General features: G+C 45.0%; 5 protein-coding genes across 5 annotated transcripts; 3 read left to right on the forward strand and 2 right to left on the reverse strand.

Moving 5' to 3' along the window:
• Nucleotides 1–442: 442 nt before the first annotated feature.
• On the reverse strand, nt 443–2,191 carry fam136a (family with sequence similarity 136 member A). Its single transcript, XM_068753051.1, has 3 exons — nt 2,018–2,191; nt 1,674–1,814; nt 443–1,266 (listed from the first exon to the last, which is right to left on the reverse strand). Exons 1-3 carry the CDS (start codon nt 2,102–2,104, stop codon nt 1,078–1,080), a joined length of 417 nt encoding a protein of 138 aa, XP_068609152.1. The 5' UTR covers nt 2,105–2,191; the 3' UTR covers nt 443–1,077.
• A 656-nt stretch (nt 2,192–2,847) lies between these two features.
• On the forward strand, nt 2,848–5,708 carry pcyox1 (prenylcysteine oxidase 1). The gene is made up of 7 exons (XM_068752917.1): nt 2,848–2,863; nt 3,229–3,342; nt 3,697–3,903; nt 3,987–4,161; nt 4,254–4,465; nt 4,659–4,811; nt 4,917–5,708. The coding sequence occupies exons 1-7, from the start codon at nt 2,851–2,853 to the stop codon at nt 5,585–5,587; spliced, it is 1,545 nt and encodes a 514-aa protein (XP_068609018.1). The 5' UTR covers nt 2,848–2,850; the 3' UTR covers nt 5,588–5,708.
• A 1,466-nt stretch (nt 5,709–7,174) lies between these two features.
• On the forward strand, nt 7,175–9,663 carry si:dkey-200l5.4 (uncharacterized protein LOC795026 homolog). The gene is made up of 12 exons (XM_068753277.1): nt 7,175–7,261; nt 7,344–7,394; nt 7,494–7,520; nt 7,673–7,723; nt 7,852–7,887; nt 7,975–7,995; nt 8,083–8,118; nt 8,212–8,247; nt 8,358–8,390; nt 8,560–8,598; nt 8,684–8,716; nt 9,579–9,663. Exons 1-12 carry the CDS (start codon nt 7,207–7,209, stop codon nt 9,590–9,592), a joined length of 432 nt encoding a protein of 143 aa, XP_068609378.1. The 5' UTR covers nt 7,175–7,206; the 3' UTR covers nt 9,593–9,663.
• Nucleotides 9,664–9,958: 295 nt separating this feature from the next.
• slc20a1b (solute carrier family 20 member 1b) lies at nt 9,959–17,666 on the reverse strand. The gene is made up of 10 exons (XM_068752732.1): nt 17,333–17,666; nt 17,116–17,256; nt 16,789–16,874; nt 16,438–16,534; nt 13,948–14,067; nt 12,730–13,014; nt 12,028–12,604; nt 11,737–11,922; nt 11,556–11,640; nt 9,959–11,390 (listed from the first exon to the last, which is right to left on the reverse strand). Exons 1-10 carry the CDS (start codon nt 17,664–17,666, stop codon nt 11,235–11,237), a joined length of 2,067 nt encoding a protein of 688 aa, XP_068608833.1. The 3' UTR covers nt 9,959–11,234.
• A 3,707-nt stretch (nt 17,667–21,373) lies between these two features.
• Nucleotides 21,374–25,509, forward strand: stard7 (StAR related lipid transfer domain containing 7). The gene is made up of 8 exons (XM_068752975.1): nt 21,374–21,849; nt 22,022–22,185; nt 22,291–22,340; nt 22,699–22,809; nt 23,021–23,103; nt 23,199–23,298; nt 23,385–23,469; nt 23,700–25,509. Exons 1-8 carry the CDS (start codon nt 21,395–21,397, stop codon nt 23,876–23,878), a joined length of 1,227 nt encoding a protein of 408 aa, XP_068609076.1. The 5' UTR covers nt 21,374–21,394; the 3' UTR covers nt 23,879–25,509.
• Nucleotides 25,510–26,167: the final 658 nt, after the last annotated feature.

Raw genomic sequence — 26,167 nt, forward strand, 5'->3', positions numbered from 1 at the left:
TAACATCCTCTGACCTCTGATCAGAAATAGGAAGAACTATGAATATAAAACCAGTGTGAAGAACGATGTCATCTAGGCTGGCTCACAAACAAGCAACGTCAAATTGTACCTATCTCGTTTGCTAATGTCAGCGTAGCTCACACAACAGCAGAATGGAGCTTGTTGCAACATAAGGTCACATGGCACCAGCTCCACAGTGCAGCCAGTAGCATCAATGCGAGAACGGAGCACCTTGCCACTCAACACATAGCTGTTACATGTATTTATATTTAGCCTAAGAATCCAGAGTTCCTTTCAATTCCACATGTAATCTGCTCACGTCTGGGTCATTGACCTTAACTCAGGCTCCTGTCCACTTCTGTCAGACTTGAACAACCTGCTCCTTTTTTTTGTCAGTATAAGAGTAAAAACAGAGTTCCATCTCAGGTTTGTTTTCCTGTGAGCCAGTCTTTTATTTTACTGACTGAACAAATATCTGTTTTTGCAATCATGAATTTCTTTTTTCACTTTTTTTCAATTGAAATGGCCTCACCATTTTTTTAAATTCAAATTAAATTCTTATGTTAAGAATAATTGTTCTTGAGTTGTGAGATTTAGCGCTTTTGTTTACTGCAACATGTAATTGTGTACAGTTCTGCGGTTACTTGGGCTGTAACCTCTCGTACCTTTGACTGTCTGCAGTTAAGAATACTCATTAAAACGTCAAAGCGTCGCTGGCATCAGTCGTCGTCTTGATACTGGAACCGGAGCTCGCGCTATTCTTGAAGTGATGCGAAACGTAACGCAGAGAAGTGCAGTACTTTTAATCCAGAGTTATAAGCACCTCATCAGAGGAAGTAACGACTCTCGGTAATATAAAAAGAAGGAGGGATGAGAGGGCGGAATATTCGGAAGTTAAATATGACATATCAGATCTCACAATGGGCCATTTTTAAATGACCACAGCGTTTGTTCGGTGGCGCAGCCCTTAGAAGAAGTCCAATCCCAACCTTGTCGCATCGCTCCACCCCTCCATGGCAGATGACTCCTCGACTGCTTTTACATGCGTTTGTAATGAGCTTAGGCTGAAGCTGCTCCTCACTGCTCAATAGAGTCCAAGTGTTCTCTGAGCCTCCGGGTCATGCTGGGGATCAGGTTGATGTGGTCTTCCACACAGGCGCCCACACAGCGATCCATCAGAGATTGAACGGCAGGCTCCTTTGCGCCAGAGTCGAAGAGATCCTTCGCCTTGTCGTTGCAGTGCATTGTGCATCTCGTGAGGCGATCCTTTGATGCAACGAGGAAAGAAAGCAAGCTTTAGTTTAGGTCATTTCCAGGTGAAAAGGTGACATAAAAGCTTCACACAAAGTGCAAGAGCCATTAGGATATTAACCAACTTACTTTGATATGATCTCTGTTATTCAGCAGTTGGAAATAAATATCAAAGTCATGCTAATTAAAGTTAAAAGATGCATTATCACCGAGTCCCCCAGGGGTCTCTCTCTCTCTCTCTCTGAAATACAATACTGTGCTTTGAAAAGAAATCTTTTTCTTTTTTTTTTTAAATAGGTAAATGCTGTTGCCATAAAAATGAAAAAATAATAATTATAATCACAATTTCTGGAACGACTCTTATGATACATTTCCATCATTCCTGGTTAACGGGGAGACTGAGTTAGCATAATGTAACTCACCTGGAACTTCTCCAGCTCTGAAGTGACCAGTCCTTGAGCTTTGGCCAGCGGTGTGTGACACCTGTCGATGCACTGATGCACCTGAGACATGGCGTCCGAGGGGCGATCGCAACACTCCGCGCTGCAGCTGAACATGCGACCCTGCAGCCAAAAACACATTAGAGGCAACATGTTAAACATTGAGATCAAAGAGGAGATTTAAATACTTGTGGAGGAAAAATAAAATAAAAACTCTGGTTCAAAACAACTGGGAAAAATAGCAACAATAAAATGTGATGACAATTAAGAGAAATTCAATTCTTAAAAAAAAAAATACACATTTATGATTCTATAAAGACACTTGCCTGCATTTTGCGGATGTGGTCCCTCTCCAGGCATTCCACCATCTCTTCCACCGCCTTCTGCATTCGTGCGTGATGCGCTTCGGCCATCGTCCCGCTCGTTCCGCAGTCTTCACCGATATCTGGGGCGTGTTTCGTGTATAGATCTGACCGGTTTCCACGACGAAGCTGGGACCGAGTTGGTTTACTTTATGATCACTAAGGTCATCGCCATTCAAGCATGGGACAAGACGGGGAGGATGATGACGCGACTTCCGCATTACTTCCGCAGTTGCGTTGAAGGAAAAAAGCCTTTTCCGGTTTGTGAGATCAAATTTAAAAACAATTTAACAAAAATTCCCAACAGGCTTAAAAATAAACTACAAATCACAGTCACGCTGTTGTATTATTTTATTTAATGCTTCTCAGAAAATGATTATTATTATTACAAAAAATAAGATTCGTGAGAAATGACTTCCGGTCAGCTCCCTCGAAGTTGAATACCATTTTTCAAGTCGAATGATTGAACTTTTACCATAATGTTATCTTATGCAAATACATTACCATGGTGTGGAATTTTTTTTCCTCGTTTGTGAAAGTATTATCCTAGTTATTAATGTATTATATTGTGGGTACATTATATTAATTTGTGAACAACAATATTATCTTGTGTGCACAATCTTGAAACAAGTTATTATTACTTTGGCTCAAGTTGCTATCTTTGTGGGATAATAACCAAAAGGTTATAGTTCTAACTTCTCAGGTTCTGAGAAATGTTTAAGTATTTTCTGCTTTTATTGTGAAACTAACTTTAGGAGGTTTCCGCCGGAAGTATGTCGCAACGTTCACAGACCTTCATGGCGGTCCGACGTGAGTGAAATGTTGAACAAGTTTAGTTGTTGTTTTTGTCTCTTCCGTATTATTTGGGTCTTTTGTCGACATTTAATATTTATGTTTTAATTTGAGAGAAGTCACATTCCCGAAGTTTATTAAAGTGTAACTGCGTGAAGGCAGCAGAAGCTCTCATATCACTTTTGAAATAGTAAGTTTTAGTTTTGTAAAGGAGTAAAATATTAAGCATCTAAAAGGATATTTGTTGTGCTACTATAAAACTATTTGTTTTTTTCTGTAAATAAATGCGAAGTCCATTCGATAACCTTTGAACAAGCCCGATAGAGACTGATAAGACGGGCTCGCTGGTCTGATCATGTTTATGCCTCCCGAACAGAACACAGACGCTACAATGAATGCTCGAAGCTTGTCACTGCGAGCTCTGCTGTTTCTGGGGCTTTGTCAGACAATAAGTCGAGCCTCGACCCCGGAACTGCAAGATCAGCCCCAAAAAATAGGTAAGCTTATCACCTGAGGGTGGGAAATGATAGAAGAGACACAACATGCAGCGGATATCTGGACTCTTTGCTCATTTATTGAACCCGGAAAGAAGTCCCCATTAAAAAAAAAAAATCTCTTACAAAAGCATCCTGGCAAGAACAAACAGCAACACGGATAAATAGATATGCAAGTTGCAACAAAAACATACATATTTGAAGATTACAGGACAGTATATAATAAAAACTGAGCCAGAAATAATCAGGAGATGAATCCTTAATGAAGTAGTTATTAGTTTTAGCCGTACTGACTGACATAAAGCACTAGAGTCTCCTAAATCATTGTTTCGCTCTGTTGTCGCTGCTCCTCTAAAGCCGTTGTCGGAGGAGGCATTGGCGGAGCAGCGGCAGCGTTTTACCTGAGGCAGGAGTTCGGAGCCGGAGTTAAGATCGAAGTGTTCGAACCCGACGCCGTCGGCGGCCGACTGGCAACGGTGAAGATCGGAACCCAAGAGTACGAGACGGGAGGCTCGGTCATTCATCCTCTCAACCTACACATGAAGCACTTTGTGGAGCTGATGGGTAAAGAATCAATACATCGGGACGAGTTGAGATCGTAACCGATATGCAGTTCGGCTCGGAGCCCGTTTTTGTGTTTGTTTCAGGCGTTCCTCAGCGGAGGCCTGTCCCCACCAAAGTGGCCATCTTTAATGGCAAGGAGCTGACGTTTGAAGAGAGCGACTGGTTCATCATTAATGTTTTGCGCATGCTGTGGCGATATGGATTCAGCCTTCTGCGAATGCAGATGTGGGTGGAGAGCCTTCTGGACAGATTCATGAGGCGAGGAGAAGTAAAATGCGTGACTGTCGTCGGCAGAGACTCGCCGTTTCTTCTTCTTCTGTTGTTGTTAACGGTTGCGTCTCGACTCCTAGGATCTACCAGTACCAACAGTACGGGTACTCGTTCACCACCGTGGACAGGCTCCTGCACGCCATGGGCGGCGACGGCTTCCTCGCTCTGATGAACCGGACTCTGGAGGAAACGATGATTGATGAAGGATTCTCACAGGTCTTCCTCAATGACATGGTGGCGCCCATCACTCGCGTCAACTACGGCCAAAGTGTCCGAATCCATGGATTTGTGGGTATGTTGATAAACTTCAGCAAGGTTCGGGCCGTACGCCAACATAGTCAGCGTTTAAAAATATTTTTTGCTTAAACTACGGTACTTGGGGATTTGGCGTGAAACTTTGGGCACACGCCACGGAAGGGTGGAGCCAGGATTTACGCCGTGTTGTACAGCGTCTTTGTGATGCTAACTTCGACCGTGTGTTGCAGGGGCGGTGTCCCTAGCAGGAGCAGATTCTGGTTTGTGGGCCGTGGACGGAGGCAATAAGAGAGTGTGCTCAGGGCTGATGTACCACAGCAAAAGCGACCTCATCTCCGCCAAAGTGACCTCCATTGCAGTAAAAGTTCGTCCGTCTAAAACCGGTACCGTTGACCTTTCCTCCCCTCGGCCCGTGCATGGACTTCCTGTGTGTGTGCTCTCTATTATTCAAGATGTCATCTTCACTTCCACCCATATCTGCTCCTCAGGCACTCCGACCAGTTTCTACGAGGTCAGCTACGTCGGAGAATCCGGCTCGGCTCACTCCCTGTATGACATCGTGGTGGTCGCGACGCCGCTTCACCAGGGAATGTCCGACATCGCGTTCTCCGGCTTCTCGCCTCCGATTCCATCGGCCTTCCCAGGCCGCTACCACCAGACCGTCTCCACCCTGATCCACGGCGTAGTGAACGTGTCCTACCTCGGGACCGCGGAGCCAGCCTCACAGTTTACCGTGTCCGACGTCCTCACCACGGACTCCGAGGGCTGCGCCATCAACAGCCTGAGCTCCATCGACCCCGTGCACATCCCCGAGGGCTACAAGCGACCCCCTGCCAGCCAGCCCAAAGTCTGGAAGGTGTTTTCCCAAGAGCCGCTGTCCCAGGATCGGCTGCAGGAAATGTTCCTCTCTTGGGATTTTGTGTCTGAGACTCAGTGGCTGGCTTATCCCTCGTACCGCCTGCCGCCTCGTAAGACCCCTCCCTTCATCTTGCACCGCCGGTTGTACTACCTCAACGCTGTGGAGTGGGCGGCCAGCAGCATGGAGATGAGCGCCATCGCAGCCAGGAACGTGGCCCTCCTGGCACATCACCGCTGGCACCGGCAGAAGAGCAAGATCGACCAGGAGGACCTTCACACCAGAATCAGAACAGAACTCTGAGAGAGCTGAAGACTGTTGATCAAGTACTGCGTCTGCCCAAACGCCTGCTGCACTGTAAAAAATACTGCCAATGTCAGCGCAGATCTCAACACGTCTTCAGGTGTCTGTGGCGCTCTGACCTTCGGGGGGGGGGGGGGGGGGGGGTTGTTTTATTAATGTCTCAGAACATGGTAACATCGATGTTTGGAAGCTAAACCTTGGTTGCTCAGGGAGACTGCTCAGACACACACACACACACACTTCAAGAAGCTTCTTTGTAATCACTGTGAATTGGAGTTGCTATGGGTGTGTCTGAAAAGGATCTGAAGATTACAAAGGAAGGCTTTCTGCAGGACATTTGTCAGGTCGCCTAAGATTAGGTGTAGAGGTGGGAAGGAACAATTTTCGACTTTCTCTTTTACTGTTTTGTATTCCGTTCCTGAGGACACTCGTTTTGATCCTGCACTATTCTTATCTTACCTGCTGCTTTTTGATGGCAGTTTGCACTCTTTCTATTTGCACATGCATTTTGGCTCCAGACCTCCAGGAAATCATCTTGCTGTTGTCACAAACATCCGTCATCACCCTTTGGTAAAATTCTTGTCATGTTTTTCCTAATTGGTTTTGTCCTTTTTTTCTTTACTGACCAAATTGCTTCAGATTATTAGAGGGTTGTGACATTTTTTGATGAATTAAATATCGATGTCAGTAAACGACTTTGACTGCCTGTCTAAAATGCCTTTCTTATAATGTCATCAATAATTTGTCTTCATGTAACCGCTCTGTACTTCAATGCGATACATGATGGAGTATCAGTCTCTAAGTTGCCCGTGATTTATTCAATGTCGGATCAAGTCGAGTACCCGTACTGTTGCTTGTTTCCTCAGCACCTTCAGAGATTTCCAGTTTTGTGCCTTAAATCCATTAAAATTACACTTTTTTAGTAGAAATATCAGTTTCTACTGATATTTGATTTCACACAACACTGGAGCATCCTGGATCGCACACTGTCTTGAAATCACAATAAAAGGATGCCGCCTTGCCTGCTTTGTCCTCTGGTTTTTACATTTTATCACAGGTCCTTCATCTAAAATAATTTATATGCTTTCGAATGCCACTAATCTAATCCTAGGATTCAATGTGACGGTGATACTGTTGACCGTATCAGTCTTAACTTGATGCGTGACGGGATTTTCTCCGGTCGTAACGGATCGGGGAGAGTAAAGTGATAACTGCCTTTGATCTGCAGAATTGACAAGTTGCCTCACTGAGCGACATTGTGAGCCGGAGAGGACGTGCAAATCTTGACCAATCCCAAAAGTAAACAAACATTGTTCTCAGCTCGCATTGCAAGAACCCCCGTAAACAATAAAAACAAATCAAAGAGACAAAAGCATCCCAAATAAAGGCCCTTGTCACCAAAGATCCAACAATGGGCAGCATTGAGGGTCTGAATAAAGATCCGTCTGTGTGGGGATGTGCTGTCCAGCTGTCCTCTCAGGTAGGGAATGGACAATGGTACCAGAACTGCCAGTCCATGCAAAGCACGTGATGTGAAGACATAAGAGGAGGGACAACCACAACGACCGTGCATCATCCTGGAGGGACATCCAGAGGCATCGATCTCCCGAGTCGCCAAGATGAGAGCTCCACTGGCACTCTTCGTCGTCCTTGCTACGGCCGGATTTTACTCCAGTAAGAGGGAACGAATATCTCTTACTCATTTTCAAGGGAATTATAAATTGACTATTATTTGTGATTTTCTTTTCTCCCCCAGCTCTCTCAGCATCTCTGGAATCTGCCGAGGAGGAAGCAGCGGCTGCACAAGGTGAGGAATTATAACTAAAGAGAATCAGCAGCTTTAATAAGAACCACGGAAAGACGATGTTTGCTGTGAAACTGATGTCGTGGCTTTTGTTTCACGCAGATGAACTCGCTGAACTGAAGAAAATAGGTACCGGTGAACTGCATTTAATGAAAATATGTCAATTATTTTTATTATATTTAATGTGGGTTCATCCACCTGGTGTTTAGTGGAAAATGAATTCTCTTTATCAGCTTGTTTGTTTTACTACGTTCACTCATTTCATTTCTCTTCCTCCTCAGATCAGATGGAGTTTGAGGTCGCTCAAAAGAATGAGGCTGCTCATGTAAATGGTGAGTTTGACCAAAGTCCAGAGCAATGACCGTAATATGCAAATAGAACTTTCCTCCATTCATGATTAAATCATATAAAAAAAAAGAAAGAAATCTGTTTAAAAAAATGTTTGACCTTTTCCATGAAGCTACGGAGGAACTAAAAGATGACACCCGTCAACATGGTAAGAACAACCATCAGACCTTTTGACATTAAAATTAAAATGGTTCATTCGCGTGCAGTTTAAAAATGGAAAATGTTCTCCATGCAGAAGCTGCTCAAGTTGGATCAGGTAGGTTTGACACACCCCAGTGATGAATCTACACATTAATGGCGTGTTTAAAGTGTCACCTGTCATTCATGATGTCCCCCCCGACAGTGGAGGAGCGTACTGTAGCGGAGAATCACGGCTCAGGTGCGTAGAAAAACTCCGTCGACCTTTAACAGGGATCATATGATCCCCCCGCTTCCAAGAACATTGTGTAACTGTGAAATCCTCCTCCTGCAGAGGGAGGTGGGGATTCTGACTCTGCAATACATGAAGGTAAAAGAGGTGTTAGTGTTCACGCCTGTAGATGGCAATAGTGGACATCATATCAAAAGGAGTGAAAGAACTGGATCAACATGGACTGACTCTCCTCCTGTAAACCGCAGAATCACAGTCTGGATCCTCTGAGGAAGCAGACGGTGAGTTCACAGCTTCAGGTTTTTAAGTAGGTTAAAAGCTGTATCATCACAATGTCAGTTCCTGAGACAGGGGAGGGGTGAACCATGTCACGGTGACAGCACATGCACCAAACCCTGCTGCTGTGGTTTCGTGGTTTAAACTCAAAAGTACATTTTCATGTCTTCCCAGAGCAACACGACACAAAATCAGAGCCTGGGAGCCGTGTGGGTAAGATGAAACCAAACTCGCCACTTGTGAATCTCGCACCGGGCCGTCTTGACGTAATCGATATTTCCTCGTTTCTCCTCTGCAGATGAAGCAAGCCTGGATTCAACAAAAGAGCAAGGTGAAAAGATTTAAATGCTACACACACACACACACGGCCCCTAATCTGTTCTTTGTACCCATCATCTGAGCTCGTGATACAAGTTCAGACAGTCCAGGGCACCTTTGATGCGTGATCACTGATCACCATGTGCCTGAAAGTTCAAATGTAGGTTGCGCAATGAACCAGATAATTAAATAACTGAACCGGCAGCAGCCGGCCTCAGCTGGATTCAAAGTGTTAAAGTCTGTCTAGGCTGGTTTCAGAATAAAGTAAACCATTTGTCTGTAAAGCAATTACAAATTTAACAGCTTGTAACGGCTCTCAAGCTGGATTTCTCCTCGTTCAATGTATCCAAATGTTCAAAACAAATGCAGATAGGTCAAGTCATCTCAAAATTGAGTCGCTTTAAACGGGTTCTTGTATTGCAGCAAATGTAGGGCAGGAATCCAGGGCACTCAGACTCCGTACTTATCGTGCTATGATTTATACGCTATCTGCGTGCAGCCATTTTAGGATCGAGGATACGTCGTCCCTGGCCTCAAAGATGCTGGAAGCATCGATTCAAAATGAATCCAAGGATATTGATGCAGTAATAAAGATTATGTAATTTTCAAAGTCAAATGAAGCCTCCATGCACACAAAGAGACAAACGAATAATCAACCTGAAGCAGTGCATCCTTCTCTTCCGGGGCCATAATGGGCCTGAAACAGCAGGAAAATCCCAGACTGGCACAGTCATCAGTGTTTCACAGGATGAGTCAGTCATAACAAAAGCCCTGTTGTTCATCCGCCTGCATGGAAGCATGGAATTCTACTGGATTGCTGCGAGGGTACAATGTAAACCTAGTGTGAAGGAATTCTCTCTGCGTCTGCGTCACAGATGCGCTGGAGTGAGAGCCGAGGATCCCGACGCCCGAGCAGCGCAGAGCTTACTGCAAATAAATTCACTATTCCAAACTACACAACCTGTGTATTTTTGTGTTCTTTATGACCTCCAGCAAAGAGGTTGCATGTTTGTCATCAATGGTCTGCCTGTTAACAGAATTAATCTGGTAGTGATCCCCAAAATAAACTGAATCCTATCGTTACCAGGACAGATGTCCTGCTTTTAACTTGGATTATTCATACTATGTTAGTTACACGACTCACACGTTCTAGTCTGCATCATGTTCGTTTGATTAGAGAATTATTTTACAGCACATCCTTCAATATGAATGCCCACTCTCAGAAACAAAAGGCAAATTCAGCAGAAATGTTTTTCCATTTTTATTCAGTTTATTTGCTCAATCCACGAGTGTGGACTACAGTTTATGGATGTGCATTTAAAAACAAAAAGAGAACTCTTTGGTACCTATAAGGGGGAGGGGGGGAACAATTAAGGCAACTACTGCTCTAAAATAAATTGTTTACTGCAGGCAACCACACGCTGGCAGCACGCAACATGTCTGACTTCAGTAATGAAAAGGCCAGACAGTGCATCTCCAAAACATCCCCCGTAGACGGCCCCCAATTATAAGGTTCCTTTTCCAAACCATTTGCAACATTCCGTTTTGTGGGCCCGAGGAACGACAAAAGCTACAGCAACTCAAATGTCATGGTAGGTACAAAAAAAAAAAAAAAAAAAGAACTCGGATTTGATGTGTGGAAACCAAAGGCCGTCCTAAAGTATTTAACCTTCATGGACATTGTAATCAAGTATTAACAGGAGACACGAGACCTGGCTCGAGAACACGTTCGCATCGACATTCAAGTAAAGTTATTTCTGTACCGGTTGAGAACGTAGCGTCACAGCAGACCGATAAAGAGCCGGGTTGTAATTTGACAATTGTTTTATGCCAGAAAAGGGTCGGAGAGATTTCACAACCTGACGTGTTGTTCATCCAATTAATGATTCTAGCGTAGCAATTGACTCTGACAATAGCGCATCATGAACACGATACCATAACGTCAGTATGGTAGAAAACACCAAGCATGCCTAAATGCCGCAGTTCAAGGTATTCTAGCAAGTTAGATTTAAAACCTTAAATCAGCAACACACACACACACACACACACTCAAACTTTGGGTGGGTACACACCAACAACCTAAAAATACTGTTCGCACCTACGTCACTTTCGTCATGTGCTACGACTGGAGCCATAACGTCCGTAAAAAGATAGCTCATTTTTTCTAACGGGGTAAAACAATTCAAACAGCATTATTGTTGTATGTACATAATTCTGAAGTAAAAATAAAAATAGGAAGAATTAGTATCAGGAAGAAGAAAAAAAAAAAAAAAAAGTCAGTTGAGGCTTTGAGAATAACTCTTTACGGAGTTACGTGAGAAGACAGAAGAGCAAGCGTTACGCTGGAAGTAATGCGGTCCGACTGGAACCAACTGCGAGGTCGACACCGACCGATCCAAACCGCCACGTGACGAGTCCTCTCAGACGGCGCTTTCCTTCTGAAGGCGAAGGCTTGAGATGAGGGATATACATTTGAGCCTTTCAGACTTCGCCGCGTTCATCTTCTCCCCGCTTTGCGTTCCTCCGAATGCTCACAGGATGCCGTGGATGAAGATGGCCATGATGGCGGCGCTAATCAAACCGGAGATGGGCACAGTCACGAACCACGCCAGGAAGATGTTTCTGAACAGATGCCAGTCTACCGCTTTCCTGGAGCGCAGCCAGCCCACCGCCACCACGGAGCCCACCTGGAAACGGGCGAGAAACTCAATTACCTCCCTCGAGTTTTTACAGAATCCTCGTGCCTAAAATGAGTCGAGCCAACTCGGCCCCACCACTAATAGCTCACCCCCCGCCCCCGCCCGCCCCATACCGCCGTCTGGCTCCCAGACCACAGGGTTTGACCAGCTTACCTTGCAGTGGGTGGTGGAAACAGGCAGGCCAATGTTGGAGGCGACCACGACCGTCAGGGCTGAGGCCAGTTCGATGCTGAAACCACTAAGAACAACACAGACGTCGCTCAGAACGCGTCTAGACATTCGAAGGCTGCCCCCCCCCCAGTCTCATGGAGAGAGGAGACCTGCCCCTACATACCTCGAGGGGGTAATGGGAGTAAGGTCCTTGCCCAGAGTCTGGATCACCCGGCGACCCCAGACCCAGAGTCCAGCACAGATGCCCACGCCACCGTACAGCAACAGCCAAATGGGCGTGTCCGCATTTGATGTCACGCTGCTGGTTGTGTATACCAACCACAGCGCCACCAACGGTCCAATGGCGTTACTGAAAAAAAAGAGAGTTGTCATTTCAGACAGCCAATTATCTCGCCCTCATTCAAGCAGAGAAACCCCGAGAGCAACCGCCCATCGGCTTGATGGCGGTGCGTACCTGACGTCATTCCCTCCGTGGGCGAACGACCCGAAGCAGGCCGTGAGAATCTGAAGGAACTGGAAGAGAGTGGAAACTTCTGGCTTGTCTGCGTCGAGCCCGTCATCGTCCAGAGAGCTGCGGCTGCTGCCGGCGTCGCCCTTCGCCACTTCCAGCGTCACGTCGCCCCCCCCCAGCCCCTCGGGAGTCGTGTGCTCGGCTACGGCGTTGCAGTAGCTGGTGTAGCTGTCCATGCGCACGCGCTTCCTGTCGTGGCCAGACCCCGGAGCCTTGTCTCCGTCCTCGCTGGCGCGGAAGTCCCCTTCCTTGTGCTTGAACTCGCCGTGCATGCCGATGATGGCCATGGTGTAGGAGGTGTAGCTGTTGTTGCGGCGGATCGGCCGGTCGCTCCCTTCGCCCATGCAGTCGCCGACCTTGGCCAGGTGGAGCTTGTGCAGCAGGTCCTTGTAGAGACCCGAGTCCTTGTGGACCGTGTGGTACTGGCTGTAGCCGTTACTCGGCATCTGTGACGGCCTGTTGTGGAACTGGACCTGGTTGCTGAAGTGGACCTGAGTGCTGGTCTGAACCTGTTTCGGGCCTGAAGAAGACAATCTTAAATGGCATCAGTTCCCTGCATCTTTCCAGAACACCTGAATAAATAAAGCTTATTTTTTACTTATTACACCAAAATGCCTGAACAATAATGTTTCTGGACAAACGTACCGCCGTGTCCAGCGTCGTCGTCGCCGTCTGCATCGTCGCCCTCTCCAATGTCAAACGCCACCCTGCGTTCTTTATTATTGTCCAAGTCATCGGAATCTCCGATGTCAAACGCCACCCTGCGCTCCTCGTGGGCCGCCGGGGGCTGGGCTGAAGGGTTCTGATTGGCAGCTGGGTCGGCGGGCGTAGACGCCTCCTTCGCAGTCTGCTTCAGGATTGGACAATGCGCTTCTCTCAGCTCCCTCTTCATCAAGGGGCTCTCAGAGGGGCTGGAGGACTTGATATCTCCTAAGAGGTGGTGAGAAATGCGTTTCCTGGATCATCCCCAAACATAGTAAAGCAGAGCGACACCAACGCGGCACGCGTTCCTGTTCACACTACACTGCAGGGCATCAAGCGTTACATAAGAGTTGTAATGTGAATATAAATAAATAAAACGTTGCCCGCTAGCCGCAGCGCTACCCTCTTTAAAAGCGACGCGCTGCAGTCACAGGATCAGATAAAAGCACGACGACTTCAAAGATTATATTTACACTCCGGGCCGCGCGAGGCTCACATGACATGGCTTTGAAGCCAAGCGGATATTTTGTGCCAATATGTTCTACGCGATAATACAAGGAGTGTTCTGCGGGTCACGCTGCGTAATCAAACTGGTCAAAGCCAAAGCAGTTAGCGACCTTTGACATTCACCGCAAATGTCATGTCAGCGCCTCAGATCAACCTCGGCTTGTTTTCATGGTGGGCCAAAACTAAACGATCGCCGGATCTCCGAGCCAAGCCAACTTCTTGTCGGGTGCATTACGACTCAGACAAAGCCCGCTTGTCGAGATGATTAGAAAAACACTTGACATGCCACCATTATGAGCCAGCTGTATAAACTGTAATTTGCACAAACCGGTTGCTAATCCCATAAACAAAAGGAAGATTCACCCTCTTGGTGAGAATCTGCAGACGAGCACTAATTAGGAAGAAGCACGAAACAGTTATTATTAAAGCTACACGTTCTCACGAGGCTAAGAACATGAGGTGTGTAAATACACGTGGATTTTAGCTTCAAGTCTACATGAGATCATTTCCACGACAGCAATTTAATTAAGAAAAAAAAGCCCCGAGCTCCAGTCGCGAGATTAATGTGGACCCACATTTTGTGTGTGTGTGTGCGAAAGGCTGATCTGAAAACTGAACACCTGAGCAACAATCAGAAACACGAATGCGACTTACGCTCAATCTTCTTCTTTAGACGAGGGCAGACGACAAACCAGACCACGATGCCAGTCAGCAGGGAACAGCCCAAGGAGATGAGCAGCGTGCCCCACCAAGGAACCTTGTCAAAGCCCAGCACTGGACCCCACGGCGCCACGCACAGCAAATACAAAAAGGCAGTTTTAAAGGACAAGGCAGTGTGTGTGCTGCCTTTAGTAGACAACGCAAAGAACTTTGCAGCCGAGCAGAACCCGCCGGTAACATAATTAGAACCACTTTGCCTCACTGGGGCAGATATAATAAACACGGGAGGCATGTGTAGGTTCAAGGACAAGAGTGTCACCGTAACCCTAAAATGGCCTTTAATGCAGCACGTAGACGAGTTCCTTCAGAAGGGGACACGCAAGGAGCAAAAGGAATTAAAGCGGAAGTCTGTCGCTGCAGCAGCGTTACCGCCGCAATATCGCCACACACTTTGCCAAGACTGCAGCAGAGGCGGCTCTAATGCGGCGCACGCCAGCAGAGAGCAAACACACTTTATGCATATCAAAACGTCCCCAAGGAAAACCAGTTCATCACGCAACACATGACAGCAAGATCAAAACGAAGAGATGACATTTCCCAACTCCACCACCTGATTAAAAAACAAACACTTCCACTGACACGGGCCCGTTGGGGAAGTTTAAGATAAACAAGAGGAAGCGAGGGCCGCTGTGTTCATTTGGAGGGCAGAGTCCAGCGCGCCGCCGCCGCCGCCGCCATCGAGTCACACAGAGCACCTGACTTCTGTTTATCTAGTTACGCAACGGAAGGTCACTCCCAGCAGGAGCCAGGACAGAAAAGGAAAGGAAAAACCGGAAGGCAGCGCTAAAACGGCCGAAGCTCCCGTCCTCGCGGAAAAAAGCACAAACGTACTTTACAAGAATCCACATGCAAACATTCAGATGATTCACAGGAAAGCTCTCACAAGACGAAGGACTTTTCCGACAGTCTGACAAACACTCCCACACAAATGGGCGAGCATAAACCACAGTCCTGTGGTGGGATGAATGGGACAGCACGAGAAACCGAACCACTGTTGGTTCCTGAACTTCCTGAAAACTCTACGGCCCGCATGACAAAATGACTTTCCACCGCTGTGGGCACCCGACCAACAGGCTCATTTAAACTCATGACTCGCCGACAAGTCGTCTGATTGGCTTCGCTTCCGTTGAGACATCAACCAAAAGTATATTGGATGGCATAGCGACGCTGAGAGAGCCCCCCCGCCCTCCAATCAATAGCCATCTTTGACAATAGATTGAAGCCGCAGGGGGTTTTGTTACAGACATGTGGCTCGGGGTAAAAAATAAATCATGCATAGCAACGCCTGGGGGATCACATTTACGGCGATTGTTTGGCGTCCGCAGAGCGAACAAAGCCACCGGCTGTTTTTCAGAGGGCAACCCAGGCAGAAAATCGGCATCCAGTTAAATGCACTGCCGTCGGTTAAATGAGGCTGGTGTGAAGGGGCAAGCGTGTACAATCACTACGATCCCTGGCACAGGAAGAAACGTTACATTTTAACGTTAAAACTCAAATTATGGCTTTAAAAAAATCGTTAGAAACACACATAGACTCGGATTCACAGTTGGTGTATAAAGATACCAGGAACGATCTAGAGCCTTTTGATGATGATCCAGATCACCATCGGAATGAGCTGCTTGGCGGAGGTTTGCGCTCTAGTTTAAGTCTAAGAACCCAAGTCACCCGACAGCTGCCTGGTGTCCGGTTGCATCGCTATGCTAGCCTCTAGCATGCAGAGGGAACTCAGTTCATGAAGGTATCTGAAATGCTTTAAAATGGCGAACACCGTGCACGTTCGTCGAAGTGAGGGAATTCACAAAATGTGTCCGACGTGCCTGGCTAAGCTTTATGGTCTATGCTGGAGCAGCAAGTGATCCCTCCTCTGAGATAGCTGCCGATGTGCACACACACGTGCACACAACAGTGCACCGTAACTGGCCAAACTCTGACCTGTCGCAGCCATTTACTGGCTCAGGCCAGCTAACATCTTGAACTGTTAGGCCCTGCAGAGAGAAGAGAACAGAAGGAGCAAAAGTTGCTCATTTAATAAGACGATTCTGGGAGAAGGAAAAAGCCAACAAGTATCAGAGAATAGCTTTATCAATTTAAACCAGCGGGTCAAGCACAGACAGCAGAAGACCACAACAATTAAAAAAATCCTCTTTACTTCTCTTCTGCTCCTTTATGTCTGAAGGGCACAGACAGTGAAATCTTATTTCCAACTCCCTGTCGCGCTCCGCTCTAAAACTTCATTCAGGCTACGACCCACATAGAACCACAAGCGGCAGCCCAAAAAACAGGTTAAAATAAACACACAGCTTCCGTGAAAACAGTAAACAGTCTGGAATAAGAGTGTGCGTCCGGCTGTCTGAGGGTGCAGTTTATTTTAAAGCTGTGGCTTTGGGCGGGCACGCCGAGCAGAAGGACTCCAATGATACTCACTCGACGCTCCAGTGAACATGATGGAGAACACGTTGATTCCCATCGTCAGGGCGTAAAACATAGGCAAGGCCCTCAGACCGTTGGGCACGGGGTCTTTCTACAGGGAAACAATAGCAACACGTCAACAACAACAAAGGTCCACGGTACGAATCCTCCGTTATACCATCGGGGTCGAGTTGATGCGAGGGGAAGGGCTTCGGTTTGTTCCTTCTGGCCACGATAAACGTTTCTTTAACGCCATCGCATCGACTAGTACAGTTAATGTAGAGCAAACAAACCGCATCACTCCCTACGGTTGATGACGTCCGACTCCCGATACACGTACAGCCTAAACAACAACAGCCTGCTTACCTTACGCAAGATGAACTTGCGAACAAAGTAGAAAAGAACGCCTGACATTATTCCAGACAAAAGGGGACTCAGGAACCAGGATGCAACTGCAAACGAAAGAAACAGGAAGAGGAAATTAATTATCCAACAATGCAAATACTCGGAAGTTAATTCTGCATGTACGCATTCTGCATGTACGCATTCACGTGTTGTGAATTTAACTTTTAGAACCTAAAACACAACATCATTCATCCTTTCGTGTCTGAACTCAAAATATAAACGCCTCTCCACTATACCAATCACAGGAACATTACACCACGTCAGCTGACGAGAGAACATTTGACTTACCGATACGGATGAGCTCAAGCCACCTGACTCCTTGTTGGCCTCTGGCAACCAGTGAGAAGCCAATCGTAGCGCCAACAATACAGTGTGTCCCAGAGATGGGGAGCCTAAGGAAGGAGGCAGCCAACTGCCACACAGCAGAACCTAATAAAGATATAAACCGATAACAGAGCCCGTTTCCCAGGTAACAACAATTATCGGTCCAACAAATGCTACTCACCAAACATGGCACTAATGGATCCAGCCATCAGCTCGGAGCCGTTGTAAATGCGCACATCAATGATGCCCTTGCGAATGGTCTCGCTCACTTTTGCTCCGAGGAGCACAGAGCCCAGGGTCTCAAAAATAGTGGCGAGAACGCACGCCTGTCTCAAGGTGACCACCCCAGAGCCGACAGCCGTGCCAAAGGAGTTGGCAACATCATTGGCACCCACAGAAAAGGCCAAGACGAAGGCAATGATGAAGCCGATTATCAGCAGCCACATGTATTCTGTAAGAGCGGTCGGAGGCGCCGCTCCCGTGGTGGCGAGGATCGTTGCAGTCGTTGATTCCATGATCTCAAACTAAAGAACGGTGGTTTCACAATCTTTTTTTTAAAAAAGAAATGCCTGTCCTATAAGCTATCTATAATGTATTTATAAAGAGCAGCAAGTAAAATGGAGGTAATTTGTAAAATAAATAAGTTGCTTCAATAGTATTTCTAATATTTAGTAGTGCAAACTCGCGTATTAATCCGGCAGCGACCAGAAAAGAAAAGGTATACAGTATGGATTTATTGCTATCCTGTAATTATACTAGCTCTAATACTCTTCCTTTCCTGCTGAGATATCACGCAGAGTAAACAGACAGCCATTGTGCAACCGTGTCTGCAGGTGAGCAGGGATACATCCTGAAAAAAAAACAAAAAAAACACAAGACAGAAAAAAAGGCTTTATTAGCTTCTGCCCCCAATTCAGAGATTAAAAAATTACAAAACACATTTAGATACAAGATCCTAATGGCAAATCAAATTCTTACAAGGGATAAAAGCACAGAAAAGTTAAGGTTTAAAAATAAAAGCATAATTTAAAATCCCAATGGGAAGCCATTTTTTGGGTGAATGTCGCAGATGGGAAACAAACTAGCAATTTTACCCAAATTGAACGCATTTTACGCGTGGCGCTACTTATTTTTAACAATTCGCTGCCATGTTTTTGTGCTGCAGCTGTTACGATCAACGCCGTAAAGAAAGAAACACAAAGCCGTCTCGCCCATAAATGGTCATTATTTCCTGCATACACCCACGTGTCGTCATCCATTCATAGAACGCGGCCCCCCGTTTGGCCCCACTGCTTCGCGGAAACGCAAAACATCGGTTTAGGGCGCGTTTTAACCAGCCTACACATGGACTAGGACGCAAAATAATCGATTTCCGAGCAGCATTTTGACGTCGTGACAATATTCGCAGTATATTGACGTGTATTTTCGTAAAGAAGGGGGGGACGCAACCGGATGCAACGCAATTTAAGACCTTGCGCAGCACAGATTCGCGTAAATGAGGATATTCCGTTCACCGAGGCGAGCGACACCATTAATAGCATCCCAACCTTGAAGATAAAACCGCTTACAAAGTTCAAACAAAACAATAAAACACAATAAACTTCAGTCCCCATGTTAACGAGCACGTAACAACAGGAGCGATTGTTTTGCTAGCCCCGCGTGCGCAGCAGAATGGTTTACTACTACTGCTGCTACAGAATGGCTAACATTAGCACCGTGTCGGGTTCGTTTCACCTCGGGTAGCGGTGCAACCACAAAGTTGTGTTCCGCTTTTAAATTACATATTCAAGAGAAAATTAGGAATGATAAAAACTCACCGCTCTTTAAGGTTTTTAGTCCTGTGAAGAACAGCGCTCGCTAGCCAGTAAGCTAATTAGAGCGCGCACAAGGGGGATGCGATAATGAACACCGCAATTATCTCCTGGGGGGGGGAGTTAACGCGTTAAAAATAGAGCGAAGTACTGACGATAACGACGATCTAATTCGACTGGAGATAAAATCGTCTTTTCAGAAGCGGCGTCGTCTCGGTTTGAATGAGAGTCTCGAAGCCGTATGTGTAAAACTCGATCGTGCCGGTGGGCGCCGCGGGGCTTCCGTTTTTATTGGATACACCCTGGCGGAAGCCCCGCCCATTCACCAGCATGTTTGTATTTCTATTTTTTTCCTCATAAAAACTATGACGCAGCCAGGTATAACTTACCTATATTTATTTTCGTCCTGTATTTCTGAAGAACTGGCTCTTTACTTGCTGTTTTTTCATTTCATGAAACTGCTAAGCTTATATTGCTCAGTTACATAGGTGACTTATGTTTGATTAGGCCCAAGAAATCCATGATATGCTGAATGCAGAGTACAGTATAACACTTTCTATTTGTTTTGTTAGTGGTTTTTACCAAAACATGTTAAGTGACACAGTAACTAACAGTGACAATTGACTGAATAACGCTGTAGTAACAACACGTATAATTGTTTTGTTTCTCCCTATAGGCATTGTCTCTAAATTGCGAGCAATACTTTTGTGAATAAGGGCAAACATTTTCCCTCTACTGGACAATATTTAAGTTGTTCCATAATGCATAAATTATAAGAAAGAAAACCCTTCCCAAAGGAGTGTGTGGCAGACAATTTCTTTTACTGAAATAAAATGCATAAACACAAGATCCTCACATTATAAATAAACCCCTGTTTTCTTCTTTTCAGGAACCAGAAATGTGACTTCCATTTGCCTCTTTTCATTTTACCCAATGATCACTGTTATCTGATGTATCTATAATGTTTAGGACTTAATTTGTGTATTTGTTTGTGACTCTGACCAAAGAATGAAGCTTGTGTTCATGAACAAGGTCGTAGAGAGATCTGGCAACAGCTCTTTATCTCCATGTAGTCAAACAACGCCATCTTGTGTATATTATCCTAATAAAATGTTTGGCTGTTAATAATCCCTTGGCTGCTTTTAAAGATATTTGTAAAAAACGTTACATGTTTTTTTTTAAACATAAAGAATGTTTTTTGTCCAATGACAGGAAGCCTACTTCATCCCTATTAGGTATAATTCCAGAATATATGAATATGCCCTTTCATTACTTCTAAAATTCAGTTTCAGTATCTTCTCTGAAACATATTTATCTTGCTACTTTGACTCTAATAAATGTCTATATTGCACTTACGTAAACTGAATAAAAGACAAGACTTCCAAACTTGTGATGAAATAAATCACGACAGTAAAGGCCCACCTTTGGATTTTCAATGAACACACACATACTTTCCACTTTTAGTGGATATTATAATATAAATCCTGCACATTGACAATTATTTTCCACTGAGATAACGAAAAGAAAGATAAAGAAATGAAAAGCACAGAACAATCAAGAACGGAAATAAATAATGACAGTAAAGGCCCACCTTCGGATTTTCAATGAACAGATCAGATCTCAGCTAATCTCTGAACATAATCAAAGTGAAACAGGTGTACACTTGTTCTGGTTGTGTCCTTTTTTTTTTTTTGCTTTACAATTCGTTTGCAGATTTTTTTTATTGCTATCTTTATTGTATTTTTCTCATCTCCTGCTGTCAGTAGACTGTTTTGTTTACACAAGGTTGTCTTTGCTGTTTACGGTTCACTTTTTCATTCAATAAAGTTTTTTTTTCAATGGGGGAAAGAAATCACTGAACAACTGGGTAGAGGCGTAAATCCGGTCAAACGCACATGCTGATACATTCGCGGCTCCATTGAAGACAAGCACTCGCCACGACCAATCAAATTTGTTATGAACGAACAGAAGACCAATTACCGGCCGCATTACAATTTGTAAGGCGGGGCTTCCGAGTGGGTGTGCGAAACACGGGATCAGGAGTAGGTCAAACTCGCTGTTGGGCTTTGACGAGCGCGTCCGCGTGAAGCACGAAAACCTGCGGCGGATAATTGCGTCTCAGTTGTAAGTAGATAATAATATGTGCTGTAGTTATTTTAGTTTTATTCATTAATAACTTGATCATGGCGGTATCGACGAGTACTTCGTGTAAGATCAGCACATAGCTAGGAGATAGCAGTAGCTAACCGTGCTAACACATGCCACTTGCGCTTGTAAGGCTAACGACACGCCATATTAAAATGTGTTTTATTGCTCAAACATCCCCTTTGTCGTCTGTTTGAAGGTAAAGCATCGAGCGTCGACAGCGAAATACGCGAAGGAGCTTCGTTGTCCTTTTATTTACATCCGTAAGCTCCAGGGTCACGGTTACCATGCTCCACTCGGTTCCTCGCCGACCCATACGCGACATCGGTGTGAGTACAATAAGACTGCAGAGCCACAAATCATTCAGGCGGATTATCGACGAAGGCAAAGGGAAGCTTGACAGGGTGTCGTGGCTGGATCGGAGCATGGGCCTGCTGTTAGCCTGGCTCAAGAGGCGAAGCGCTGGAGTCGCGGAGACGTCTGGATGTGGCCAGAAGAGGAAGGGTCTGCTCTCCATATTTGCGGACCAATGCGGCTTCATAACGGGCCAGAGACTCAGACGTGCTTGTCAAATCGGAGAACTTTATTCGAACTTGTACTCCGAACGGACCAGGAGGACCCTGTTTGGGAACATATGGCGCAGATTTCAGAACAAACAGTCCCCCACCGGGAAGCTTTTTGCAGCCATGGCTGGTGTCTTCATGTGGGACAAGGAGAAGATTCAAGATGAGGAGATTCACAGGTTCGGTTTATGTCTTTTAAAATGTGAATTACCGAAAATAAAAAAAGTGGCAACAAAACCAGAACGACACGTCAATTACCTAAACACGTGCAAGATCTGATTTTATATTAACTTGCCTGTAATATGTGATGTCTGATGAGCAATATTCTGTTGATTCTATTTCACGTTGAAGGTGTGGACTTGAGCTGGAGGCGCTAGAGGCTGTGAAATGCGTGAACGCGGCTCCGGGGACGGAGGCTGGACAGCTGAAGCCCGAATGGGAAGTTGTGATTGAGAAAAAGGATTTCAGAGTGTGGAAACGCCCTCTACCCAACAGCCACCTTTATGAATACAGAGGTCAGCCGGCTCACAATGTGACTGTAACTAGCTCTCTCAAACACGAATACGACACGTTTCGACTTTGCTGGATTGGTCTGAAGACTCTGCATTTTTTACTTGCAGTTTTGGGCTCCTATGATGATGTTACCCCAAGACAGTTCTTCAATGTACAGGTAACTTTAAATCTCACAAAGTGCTGAGTGTATATCCACCTATGATGCTTCTAAGACTGCTGCAATTTTCTAACGCTCTGAAGTCTAATCTGTTAAACTCAGGAAATCGTCATTAGTTGGGATCAGATTAGGAATCGTGGACACTCGATGTTTAGTTAAGAGTAAAACTCATCATAATTGGGATTTGAACGATTTTTCATTTATTTATTTTTCCTTTTTTTAATGGAAGTGTGTTTTGACTTTGAACACAGCTTCTCTTGTACGACTAACGTGTTTACGCTGTGTGAGTACGGCACAACGACGAATGCGCTATATTAAGCACCTCACCAATGGCTTGTTCCTGTCCCCTTTCCCCCAGTTGGATACGGAGTACCGGAAAAAGTGGGATTCTCTTGTCATCAAGCTTGAAGTGGTGGACAGGGATGCCAGTACACACTCTGAAATTGTGCACTGGGCCACACATTTTCCTGTGAGTTTCTGCCATGTGCTGTTTTGCCTGCAGGGAGGGGGGTATTTGTTCTATGTAATGTGTCTACACGGCATTGTTTCATTTCTCACTTCATAAAAAAAACTATTTTCGTGGCCCATCATTTGACCAAGAAAAGCTAATTTCTTGGTCATAGTATATTAATCACTATGTTTTAGATCATCATCTCTTATTTATTCTCTTCTGCTCACAGTATCCCATGTACTCGAGGGACTATGTGTATGTTCGCCGCTATGATGTTGACGTAGACAACAATTTGATGGTCCTAGTATCCAGGTGGGCATAAAAACAATAATTCTGGAGTCATATTTTGGGGGTTTTCACAAATAAATGCTGAACCTGTTTGTCTTTTTGCTCTCACTGATGCACAGAGCTGTGCAGCATCCCAGAGTCCCAGAGATTCAGGAGTTTGTGAGAGTTCAATCGTACCAGTCAAAGATGGTCATCCGCCCTCACAGGTCATTTGATGAGGTTTGCAGTCATTGGTTTGCTCTAAACATCCAGAGTTCTGTGTTTCGTGTCCGCTGAGTTTTCCCTTGGTGTGTCTCCCTTAACAGAATGGATTTGATTACCTGCTGACCTACAGTGACAACCCCCAGACCGCCTTCCCTCGTTACTGTGTGAGCTGGATGGTGTCAAGTGGTGAGCTCTTTTCACTGGTTGGGGCGGGTTAGGGCCACATAGAAAAGTATAATATGTCATCGAAAGATCCAAAGATGTTTAATTTCCAATCACATACAGCAAATCCTTGTGTTAGCAAGTAGCAAATGTGGACATTTGCTTGCGGACATATTCAGATTCTCGTGTATTCTTATATTAAGTAAATTCGTTTTTCCTCAAGCCCTCATTGTATTTCCTCTTGCACATGGCAGGCATGCCTGCATTTCTGGATAAGCTGCATAATGCTGCTCTGAGGGCCAAGAACTTGGAAGTTGGGATCCACGATTATGCAGGTGTCATAAAATCCGCTGAAAACAGACGCCAGCCGAGCCAGGAGCGGCTGAGTGGAGAAAACCCTCACGCAGGTGATCCTGGACCGATCTATGCTTGAGATGGATGTTTAAGAGAACCCAATTGAAGCCTCCAGCCAATGGTTTTGACATAGTGGTTGAGCTGCAAGTGGATTACAATCTACTCTGGCAGTTTGTCCGTCCATGATTGTGAAGTTCATGTATGAAGTGCGACAAAACAAATTGGGACGTATTGGGAGAAGGTATTGCTGTCAATTAGAGAGATAAAAAGTTCCCAGTGATATTGTTGGCATTCACTTTGCATTGGTATTGGTAATCATTGATTTGCGAACATTAGCTAAGACGGAGGACTAATTTGTAATCGTACACTCTCATTGGTCAAAGCACTGTTTCTACCATCTAAATGTTTTATTTCCTGTATTACAGTTTTTCATCATCAAATATTACTGTCTGGGGTGTAATCGCAGCGAGACATTGAGGAAGTTAATGCCTCATACAATCATATCCATTATTCCTGCACTGACAAATGACGAATCCGATCATCTGCAAAGACAACTCTCTTACTGCGTTTCTTAATTTCATTTATAATTACTGGATTGTAATTACTCTTTGCCTGCATTGAGTTCGATCATCAAATTACTAAATGTGAGGGGGAAATATTTCCACAAAATGAAAATGGAAGAATTATTTGTAAACCAGTCCTTCAGCTTTTAGGGCATAGTGTCTTAGAATGACCAAATAAATCCTCGGATGCACTTCGGGGGAGTTTTTCTAGCTGGGTATCCTGTAGAGGCATTTTAGGTAAAGCGGTGCCCCTCCTGGAGAAACGGATTCGTGCCATGTCAAAATCCATTTACATTTTGTAAGAAACAAAGGTGTCCTCTTTTACTTTAGTTTATTATGGCGTTTACACCGACTGAAGTTTGTACCGTTAGATTTATGCCTGTTTGTTGTGCAGAACATGGACATGTTGCATAGCTTGTACATTCAAAAGGTTTTACTACTGGAAACTCCTGTTCTCAATCGTGTAACGGGCTTTGTAACGTGTTAACCCTTTGCGTTTTGTTATGGCTTTAGTTTTTATGAATACTCAGAATCCATTCATTTGTTGGTTTTTTTTAGTTAACTGTTTGCAGGGCGTATTATGGATGTGCAAAGAGCGCCGAAGACTGTTTGTCCTAATAAACGACACCATCTTGGGTCTGACAATGACGCCAATGTCCTTGTATTAATGTTTTAACATCGCAAAGAATGAGCTGCAGTAATTGTCAAAATGGCGCAGTACAGTTTGATCCACATAACTGGAAATGTTTCTTCCTGTGTATCGAGTGTTAAGCTGGCCCCATCGTCAAATGTGTGTATCCAACGTCCTGGAGTGAAGTGTTTCCTGCTGTTTAATTTAAAATGCAGCATTGAAAGGAAAGTGAAAAGCTTGCTTTTGATTTTTAACCCTTGTGTGGTCAGAATGACTTCATTAAAGAACTCAGAACACTTGTAAGCATTATGCAACACTGCCTAATGTCGAGTTTGTGAACGTACCGTTTCAGTGCTGCTGCAGTGTCGCACTGTGCTCGCTTCGTTGTCTGCAGGCGGTGCAGCTAGGCTACTGAATTGCTTTAGGAGTGGCTAAATTACTGTGTGGAGACGACCTTATGCATTTATTAACCTGTATTTTCAAGAGGGATTGACGTAGCGGATCAAATAAATCTAAATGTGAATCGTAGTTGTCTGGGTTGTGTTTCTGGTTTTGACCTTCTTTCGGTGGAGGGTGGGGTGATTAACACTGTGTGCTAAGCAGACGCCGCGGGATGGACTAATGGGATGATGTGGAAGCCCCGTCTGTACGCGAGGTCGGCGACGGCAGAGAGGCTCCGCCTTCACTCTGCTCAGCTGTGATCGCCTTAGAACAAAACTATGCAGCAAAACCACATGAGAATTCTGGTCATTATCTACTAGACACCACAGTACGGAGCTTCAGAAAGTAATACGTACAAATATCAACATGCATTCCCACTTTAGGAAATATGAAATATATTAACTCATTGAGTGCCAGCCATTTTCTGCCCCAGCTTTCGCTCATTTTTCCTGATTTTTTAAGCCCCACAGGATATTCTCTGAGCGCTTTTCTATTTGTTCCTAATGTTGATGTGTTTTTTTACTAACTTTCATCATTTCTGACCTTCGCCAAGGAGTTTGTCCATTTTCTTGTCGGCAATAATTATGCATAATGTACTGCATTGATTTCCATGAAACTCAGCCGTAGGGTGGGTCTTGGGCCAGAAAGACTAAATTGAGTTTTGGTATTGATCCAGGTTATAGGATCAGATCCAGGATTTTTCTTTGCTTTTCGTTTAACTTTTAGAATTGTG

Source organism: Brachionichthys hirsutus, chromosome 19 (genome assembly GCF_040956055.1).
Source record: "Brachionichthys hirsutus isolate HB-005 chromosome 19, CSIRO-AGI_Bhir_v1, whole genome shotgun sequence".
NCBI classification, from domain to species: Eukaryota; Metazoa; Chordata; class Actinopteri; order Lophiiformes; family Brachionichthyidae; genus Brachionichthys; species Brachionichthys hirsutus.

What these genes read in the sequence shown, in the direction of transcription:
- fam136a (XM_068753051.1), bottom strand. Translation starts at nt 2,104, where the DNA reads ATGGCCGAAGCGCATCACGCACGAATGCAGAAGGCGGTGGAAGAGATG. An exon ending in ACCACATCCGCAAAATGCAG is followed by an intron (nt 1,815 to 2,017) that starts GCAAGTGTCTTT and finishes TTTTGGCTGCAG; the next exon opens with GGTCGCATGTTCAGCTGCAG. An exon ending in CAGAGCTGGAGAAGTTCCAG is followed by an intron (nt 1,267 to 1,673) that starts GTGAGTTACATT and finishes GTTGCATCAAAG; the next exon opens with GATCGCCTCACGAGATGCAC.
- pcyox1 (XM_068752917.1), top strand. An exon ending in GCACTTTGTGGAGCTGATGG is followed by an intron (nt 3,904 to 3,986) that starts GTAAAGAATCAA and finishes TGTTTGTTTCAG; the next exon opens with GCGTTCCTCAGCGGAGGCCT. An exon ending in AGTTCGTCCGTCTAAAACCG is followed by an intron (nt 4,812 to 4,916) that starts GTACCGTTGACC and finishes TCTGCTCCTCAG; the next exon opens with GCACTCCGACCAGTTTCTAC.
- si:dkey-200l5.4 (XM_068753277.1), top strand. Translation starts at nt 7,207, where the DNA reads ATGAGAGCTCCACTGGCACTCTTCGTCGTCCTTGCTACGGCCGGATTT. An exon ending in CGCTGAACTGAAGAAAATAG is followed by an intron (nt 7,521 to 7,672) that starts GTACCGGTGAAC and finishes CTTCCTCCTCAG; the next exon opens with ATCAGATGGAGTTTGAGGTC. An exon ending in TGACTCTGCAATACATGAAG is followed by an intron (nt 8,248 to 8,357) that starts GTAAAAGAGGTG and finishes TGTAAACCGCAG; the next exon opens with AATCACAGTCTGGATCCTCT.
- slc20a1b (XM_068752732.1), bottom strand. Translation starts at nt 17,666, where the DNA reads ATGGAATCAACGACTGCAACGATCCTCGCCACCACGGGAGCGGCGCCT. An exon ending in GCAAGTTCATCTTGCGTAAG is followed by an intron (nt 16,535 to 16,788) that starts GTAAGCAGGCTG and finishes GTTTCCCTGTAG; the next exon opens with AAAGACCCCGTGCCCAACGG. An exon ending in CACGGAGGGAATGACGTCAG is followed by an intron (nt 11,923 to 12,027) that starts GTACGCACCGCC and finishes CTTTTTTTTCAG; the next exon opens with TAACGCCATTGGACCGTTGG.
- stard7 (XM_068752975.1), top strand. Translation starts at nt 21,395, where the DNA reads ATGCTCCACTCGGTTCCTCGCCGACCCATACGCGACATCGGTGTGAGT. An exon ending in CCACCTTTATGAATACAGAG is followed by an intron (nt 22,186 to 22,290) that starts GTCAGCCGGCTC and finishes TTTTACTTGCAG; the next exon opens with TTTTGGGCTCCTATGATGAT. An exon ending in GACAGTTCTTCAATGTACAG is followed by an intron (nt 22,341 to 22,698) that starts GTAACTTTAAAT and finishes CCTTTCCCCCAG; the next exon opens with TTGGATACGGAGTACCGGAA.